This window comes from Fonticula alba, assembly GCF_000388065.1.
Source record: "Fonticula alba strain ATCC 38817 unplaced genomic scaffold supercont2.6, whole genome shotgun sequence".
In the NCBI taxonomy this organism is placed as follows: domain Eukaryota; order Rotosphaerida; family Fonticulaceae; genus Fonticula; species Fonticula alba.
This window is the reverse complement of record NW_009242976.1, coordinates 2159133-2166967: the sequence shown is the minus strand read 5'-3', so window position 1 is coordinate 2166967 and position 7835 is coordinate 2159133. Positions and strand designations below refer to the sequence as shown.

The 7835-nt window shown below is 67.3% G+C and overlaps 2 protein-coding genes across 2 annotated transcripts; both read left to right on the top strand.

Moving 5' to 3' along the window:
• Nucleotides 1-917: 917 nt before the first annotated feature.
• Nucleotides 918-4308, top strand: H696_04123 (hypothetical protein; the record flags this gene model as incomplete). The annotated part of the gene is made up of 9 exons (XM_009498006.1): nucleotides 918-1410; nucleotides 1540-1637; nucleotides 1737-1820; nucleotides 1885-1982; nucleotides 2052-2263; nucleotides 2401-3006; nucleotides 3252-3523; nucleotides 3742-4009; nucleotides 4193-4308. 9 exons carry the CDS (start codon nucleotides 918-920, stop codon nucleotides 4306-4308), a joined length of 2247 nt encoding a protein of 748 aa, XP_009496281.1.
• A 142-nt stretch (nucleotides 4309-4450) lies between these two features.
• On the top strand, nucleotides 4451-7821 carry H696_04122 (hypothetical protein; the record flags this gene model as incomplete). The annotated part of the gene is made up of 9 exons (XM_009498005.1): nucleotides 4451-4714; nucleotides 4908-5042; nucleotides 5237-5486; nucleotides 5729-6204; nucleotides 6411-6542; nucleotides 6678-6867; nucleotides 7011-7088; nucleotides 7221-7538; nucleotides 7640-7821. 9 exons carry the CDS (start codon nucleotides 4451-4453, stop codon nucleotides 7819-7821), a joined length of 2025 nt encoding a protein of 674 aa, XP_009496280.1.
• Nucleotides 7822-7835: the final 14 nt, after the last annotated feature.

Sequence of the window (7835 nt, the reverse complement as noted above, 5' to 3'; positions counted from 1 at the left end):
GGGGGGGAGAGGAGGATGGAGGGGTCGGTCTGGCCTGTCGCGCGCACGCGGGAGCCGGCCCCGGGCGCGCCGGCCGAAAAGGGCCGGCCAGGGCCGGGGGGCGGGGGATGCGCGGCCGGCCGGGCGAGGCGCCTCCTGCGAGCGTAAGCACGAGCGAAAAGTCTGCACGGGCATTCACGCGCGCCGGGTCGTCTGCCTTGCCCCCCCCCCCCCCCCCCCGGGGGGCGGGGGGCGGAACAACGGCGACGGCCCATGGCCAGGGGCGCCCCGCCGGGACCCCGAGCTGCATCGGCCGGGACCCCGAGCCGGCTTGGAAGCTGTCTGGAGGGGGCGGTCCGTGGGCATGCGCAATGGCCGCCCCCCGCCCCGCCCCCCCCGGGGACCACGCCCACGGTGTCGGCCCTGCCCGCGCACCCCCGGCGATCGGCCGGCGCGGCCCGGAGGATTGGGAGATGGCGGCGGGATCCCGGCGCCGAGTGACGCGATGCCTGGCCAGCCGCGGCAGGCCGCATGCAGGCCGCCGGCGATCTTGCCGCCAAGGGGCGAGCCGGTGTGCCGGAGGGGGGGGGGGGCTGATCGCCAGCCAGGAGCCGTGGGCCGCGACGCGGCAGCACGCCGGAAAAAGAAAGGCCCGCTGGCCGCGACCCGGCGGCACCCCCCTCGGCATGCCCTCTCCTCCACCGCCCCTCTCTCTCCGCCTCTCTCTCTCTCTCTCTCGACCCCCAGGCCCACCTCCCCCCCCCCCTCCCTCTCCCTTCCCCCTCGGACTGTGGTGACGCTCGGGCCCGAGCGCTCGCCCGCCGAGCATATGTCACCACCGACACCCAGCTGCCGGGCACGTACGTCACCCCCTTTTGTCGCTCGCCAGCCACCCACCCCGCTCGCCTGTGGCGCGGCCTCTGCCAAGCCAGCACTCGATGTTGACCCATGTCTGGTGGGCCCTGCCAGCGGCCGGGCTCTCCAGCTCACAGATCGCCGCCTTTGCCCGGGCCCGCTCACGAGCATTCCAATGCCTGCACCGGCTGATGGTCCAGAATGGGGCGTCTAGCCAGTGCTCCAACGGCCAGTGGCGCATCGAGCATTGCGGCCCCCGGGCCATGGCGCCCATTTCCCTGGGACACTTCATTCTCTGTCTGTTTGGCTGGTGTGCGCGCGGTGGCCTGTCCGAGGCCGACCGGTTGCAGGCCCTGGCCCGGCGCGGCATCCATCCCTCCTATGCCGAGCCTCTGGCACTGGTGCTGCGATGCATGCGCGACATCGAGCGCCAGCGCAGCTACACCACGCCAGCTGATGCGGATCTCGAAGTGCCCTCGCCGCCGGGGCCGCCCCTCGCCGAGGAGGATCTCCACCTGGGGCTCTTCCTGTTCGACTCGCTGCTGGTCTTCGCTCCGCCACAGCTGAGTGACTTTGGTACACCCCTCCACGCGCGCACGCACGCACGCACGCACGCACGCACGCACGCACGCACACCGCAAATGTGACATCCGCCAGCGCCTACTCCCTCCTCCCCCTAACCCCCACTGCCACCTCCACTTGGAGCCCCGCCGCCGGAGAACGACTGCTTCATTGCCAGCGCCTTTGAGCGCTTCTCCCGAAGCCTTACCTCGCCGATCGAGGCGTCTGGCTCATTCAACCAGGTGCGCGCAATTGCCGCGTCCACCAGCCGAGTGGCTCCTCGCCCTTGCCGCTCCCCGCGCCCCCCCCCCCCCGCCTAACATGCCCCCGGCCGATGGTAGATCTTCTTCCGGGTGGGTGCCTTTCACAGGCGCCACAGCCGCCGCCCCATGGCCCAGCATGTTTTCTTTCCCACCAACCCGAACGTGCGTCCCCAGGGGCTTGGCTGTACTCGGCTTCGAGCTCTGGCTCACCTACCCCGCACAACAGGCGCAGGGCACACTCAACCTCTTCACCGGGGCATCCGACAACAATCGCATCGTCCAATACATCCGGAACTCGTCCAATTGGAAGCGACTCTCCCAAATGTATGTGCAATCACCGTGTCCCGCCTGCGCCCTCCCCCTCGGCCCCATGCTGACATGCGGCCCGCCCAGCTTTGGCGATCAGTTCATGGTCTTCCTCTTCGCCACTCCCATCATTATCTCGCCCATGTGGGACCCCCAGGCCACCGGGGACCGGGGCTCCCGGGGTCGGTGCCCCTCGGCAGGGACCACCCCGACCCCGGCGCACCTTGCCACCCATCCCCGACACTTGCTGCCCACCATGGAGCCCGAGGCCCGGGCCGTGCACTATGTCCAGCTGTCCGGTATGTTGCCTCTCGCAGTGTGTGCATGTGTGGCCCGCCCCGGCGGCCATGCTTCCGGTGCCCTCTGTCGCGCAAACTGACGTATGGGCCCCCCTCCCCGAGGGCAACCGGGGGGGGGCGGGCGCTTGTCCTTCCAGGCGTGGCCCTGAAAGATGTGGTGTGTTGGACCTGCTTCCAGCACAAGGTCCCGCATGGGCCCACCCGGCAGGTGCTCATCGCCCCCTGTCGCCACCATGTGGGAGCCAGTGTCGGGCGCCGATTTAGCCAGGCTCCCCCGGGGCAGCGGCGCCCGCGCCCGGCCCCGGAATCGGCCGCCTCCCCGGCCGATGCGGAGCCAGCCGCGGCCAGCAGCGCGGGCCGTCGCAAACGCCGGCGGGCCTTCTCCCGGCAAAGCCTCCTTCCGGCCGGGCCCTCGGCGCCAAAGTCGAAGCCCCGCCTGTCGTACACCGTCAGCCCGTCCCCCTCGGGGGACACCCACTCGTTGGTCATTGGCCCGTCCGATTTGCTCTACAACCTGAAGACCTCGCTCCCGCGCCCGGGCCCGTCGGCCCCGGCCCTGACCGATCGCGCGGCCTTCCACTTGACATGCTACCAGGCGCGGCCGTTGCTGCTCTTCCCCCACTCCACGCCCCTGGAGCGGCACTTCCCCCGGACATGGCGCGGGCCTGCCTCGCGGGCCCCGTCCCCGGAGGGCACCCTGCTGCCGAAGAAGTTCCAATACTCCGGGGCTTTTCCCCTCTGCCGTACGCCCTGGCCACCGCCCGGCGGCCCGCCTGCTCCGCCTCTTCCTCCTTTCCTCCCCGCTCTTCGGCCAAATTCGCGCCGCTGGCTGTGCCCCGGGCCGGGTTTTTTTTTGTTTTTTTGTTGTTTTTTGCTGCGCCGCCCGTGTCTCGGCGCCCTGCTTCGCGGGTCTGCCCCTCCCCCCGCCCTTCGCCCCTCCCTCTCACACACACGCACATGCGTCTTCCCACCGGCCCGGCTGGCGAAGACGAGCTGACTTGCCTGCATGTGGACTTGCGCCTGCTGGCCCGAAGCATCCTCCAGCCCGACTGGCAGGCGCCCCCATGCGCAGGCCACTCGCGAACCGCCCTCAATCAACTTCCCCCACACATCACCGGCCCACAGGTGGAGGCCCTGGCGCTGGGGCTGCGGAAGTTCCGCGCCGCCTTTCGCCGGCTGGCCCTCCCGGCCATGCGCGGGCCGCATCGCTTCCGTCGGCCCCCCCTGGAATGGATCCGCGCACGCTATTGCCCGCGAGATGTGCGTCCCCTCAAGCCGGACATGGCGGGGCCTTCGCCGGCCGCCCCCTGTGGCCACCCGTGCTGTTCCCCCCCCCCCTCCCTCCCTCCCTCCAGCTGGCGCCCCGCCGGCCCTCCCTCCCTCTGTCTCTCTCTCTCTCCCTCTCCCTCTCCTTCTGTCTGCCCCTTTGCCCGCCCCTCGGCTTCTCACACGAGCGTGTCGCTGCAAATGGCACACAGAAGCGCAGCGCTGCTCTTTCTCCCCGGGCGAGGCTCCGCGGGACCGCCCGTGCGACAAACGTCTCGGCCAGCGAGCGCAATGCCCAGCGGACCCTGGAGTCCTTTTCCCAGTTCATCACCCCGACGACCAGTGTCATTCGCTACATCTTGACCATCCTGTCCTTGACCCTGCCCCCGGAGCTGATCGGCGTGCCGAGCTTGCCGAACCCGCCCACGCCCGAGCAGGCGGCCGACCCGCGCTTTCGCAATTGGCTGTCCCTGCGAATGTGTGCGTGCTGCCTTGGGGCCTCTGCTTCTGCTGGGATGTGACCATGTGGCGGCCATGGGGGCCACCGGTGACTGACGGTGTCCTTTCTTCTTCTTTTTTTTTTCCTCCTTTCCCCTCTTTTGCCGGGTGCCACGGGCGCGCATCTGTCCGCCTCCCTCCCTTGCCTGGGATCCCCGGGCCCAGTGGTCATCCGGCTGGTGCGCCTTCGCCGGTATGAGCACCTCACGCAGGTGGACTTCCAGACGCTCTTCAAGGTCCGCCACTGTGTCTCGCCGCTGCCCGTGGAAGTGGCGGCCTGAGGGTGGGGGGGGGGGGCGTGCCCTCTTTTGGAGACTCCCCCTTTGGCTTGCCGCTCCCGCCGCCGCCGCCGCCTCCTGACTGACATCCCTCCAGACAAGGGACATCTTTTGGCCGAATGCCACCTGGAGGACACTTCTGACGATGGGCACCAATGGAATACAACGCCCCCCGCCAGGGCCCTTCCCCGACCAGGGGGGCCGGCGAGCTCTCGGCGCCGCGAGCGCATTTTCCCACTGGCTGCTCGGCTTCTTCGTGGTGCCGCTACTGCGGCAGTCCTTCTACATCACGGACAATGGGGCCGGCCGCAGGTGCCTGGTATACATCCGCCGGGACATTTGGGCGGCCGCCTCGCGGGTGGCCTTCCAGAAGCTGATCCGCTCGGGCAATTACTCACCCATCTCCAAGGTCCGGATCGGCATGGGGCGGGGGCCTGCTTGTTTGTTCATTTGTTTGCCTGGCGGTTTCTTTGCCTCGCGCCGTTTGCCTGCCTCCCTGTACTTTGCTCTCTCTCTCTCTCTCTCGCCCGCCCCCACCCCCCTCTTCTCCCCCTTGCCTGCCCAGCCTGCTGGCGGTTCGCTTGACTGACGCACTCTCGCAGGCCCAGGCCATGAGCATTATCGCCTCCACCAAGGTCGGTTTCTCGCACCTTCGCTTTTTGCCGAAGAAAATGCCGGGCAGCTCGCATGGCGGCCTGCGTCCAATCTTGAACATGGGCCGGCAAAAATACTCGCCCGTACGTCCGTCCGTCCGAGGGAGGGGGCGGGACACTGCTCGCATGCTCGCCGTGCCGGCCTGCTCGCCGGTCTCCTCCTGTCCCCCTGCGGAACTCCCTGCCGCTTGACCCCTTGGACGTGGGTTGGGTGGGCCTGCTTTTGTGCTGACCACACGTCCCGGCTGCTGCCCCTCCCCCCCCCCCCTCACAACAAGTCCTCAGTGAAGTCGGATGGGGCGAAAAGCGTTCGATCGCGCCTGGAAGCCCTGTTTGCTGTGCTGACGTACGAGTCGCGCCGGCGGTCGGAGTTCTTCGTGTCGCGCGATGCCGCCTACCTCCGGCAGCTATGCACACAATGCCGCTCCGTGCCGGGGGACATCTTCCGCGGGACCCTCCTCGGGATGCAGAACCTCTACCGACTCATCCCGGTACTCAAGCAGCACTTTTCCACACCGGGCACGGCTGGTACGTGACCTGCGCAGGCGCACATTCCCGATGGCCATACACACACACGCACACACGCATGCGCATGCGCACACATACATACACATACATACACACACATACATACGCAAAACGCATGCATGCATGTACCCACACCGGCGCCACTCCCCTCGGCCCGACTGTGCCCTCTGCTGACTCGCTGCTCTCTGTGTGCCCGGTGTGCCGGCCTCATGTGCCGGGCCCTGCCCTCGCGCGCTCGGTAGCTCCGGGTGGCACACTGCCGCGGCTGTTCGCCATTTCCTTCGACATCAGCGCCGCATACGATTCCTTCGACTCCGATCGGATCATCCGCATCATCCGCGATCAGGTCCTTCTGTCGGAGCGCTACTCGCTGATGAAAATCTACACGCTGTCCCCGGAGCGGTCGGGAACGACCCAGAGCAGGTCCCTCAACCGCAAGCGCACCTCCCTGGCAACGGGGCTTGACCGGCCCCCCATCCTGGCGGATGTGGTTCTCGGCCGGGCCTTCTCCGAGGCCCTCGGGTCCGTGTGCTTCCGGTGTACCAATGCCCAAGGCGTCCGTGGGCGCCAGGCTCGCCTGTCGGCGGATGCGGCCAGTCCGGAGCAACTGCTTCCCGTGCAGCAGGGCATCCACACGGACATATCCTGGTCTTGGGTGGCCACCAAGGCCTCGCTGCTGCAGGACCTCGCCGACCATGTCAAGCGCAATGTCATCAGGGTGCGTTTGGCCACACGGTCGATGGTGGGACATACCTCCCACGGGCCGTACTTTTCAGACAATCACTTGCGCGTGTGTGTGTGTGTGTGCTTTTCTGACACATCGATACGTGTGTACACGCGCATGTGTGCATGTGTGTGTGTGTGTGTACGTATACGCGGTTGGCGGGCTTTCTGTCCTTCTCTGCGGTCCCACCGGCCGGACAGTTCGATCGCAAGTACTACCTCCAACAGCGGGGCATTTCCCAAGGGTCGACCATCGGAACCCTGGTCTGTCGCGCATACGTCGGCCATGCTCTGCAGGCGGAATTGGGCGACCTGCTGGGCAGCTCGGACTCCGTGCGTACTCTTGCCCCCCCCCCTTCTCCCGACCGCTAGACTGCCATCGCTGACGCCTGCGTGCCTAATGCTGCAACCGTGCGCACGTGCGCTACACACACACACACATGCCTACAAATATGCATACATTCGCAGCAACTGCTGTGCTATGTGGACGATGTGATGTTCATCACCTCCGACCGCAACAAAGCCGAGGAGCTGTACCGCCGCCTGGCAGATGGTGTTTTTGCCAAGTACAACCTCCAGATCAGCGTGAGCAAGTCGCAGATGTCCTTCAGTCCGAGCTTCGTGACACAGCCCGCCATCCCCGTGTGCTCGCCAACCGGTGTGTCTTCTTGGTTTGGGACGAGGCCCGCGCTGCACAGGCCCCCTCCCCCCCCCCCCCCTCGCTTTTGCTCTGCTGTGTGTCTGACTTTCTCTCTTGTATCTCCGGCTGCCTGGGTGCCGTCCTCTCCCCCTCTGCCTCAGCCTTCCTGTGGTGCGGGCTGAGCCTGGACTTGACGGATTTGTCCGTCCGGGTGAGCTACCGCAAGCAGGCGGATAATGGTACGCTCGGAAGCGGACCCGCAATACCCCCCGGCTGCCCCCCCCCCCCCCCCAAGCTCCTGCTCCTTTCGCGGGGAGACAGCACGGGGTGAAATTCCTCTCTCGTTCCCCCCTCTGACCGCCGCCCCTTAGCCGCCAGCCACTACCTGACTTTGCCGCGCCGTTTGGCCGGCTCGACGCCGCCATTGCGGTCAATCTTCCTGAATCTCTTCAAACGCTTCCTCCGCCCGCGCCTCAAGATAGTGCCGATGTTCACAACGCAGGCGGTCACGCAACAGCGCACCTGCCTGGCCACTGGGGCCTTTGCCAGCTCGCCGCTTCCCTCCTTCGGGCTGATGCTCAACCTCTTTGAGATGCTCTACCTGGGCTTCTACCGGTGTGCCGTGTCCCTTCTGGCCGAGTTGGCCCTGGTCCAGGGCTTCCACATGCCCTCGGTGTCTTTGCTCTCCTGTGCGCTGGTCCCCCCCCCCCCCCCCCGGCCGATGCTCCCTCGGCCAATGCTCCTCTTGCTCCCTCCTTGAAGAAGGGGGGCTCCACGCTCCGACTGACAGGCCCGCCCCCGGCAGCACTTATTTACGACGCGCTCCATGTCTTTTCCTCGGAGATCCTCGGCGAAATCCCGGCCCACGAACCGTCCTCCCCTCTGACGGCCGAGCAGACCCTCGCACGCCGGGCCGGCCTCCACCGGACGTTGGTCATCTGGTGCGCACGCCCCCCTTCTCCCGACCGCTAGACTGCCATCGCTGA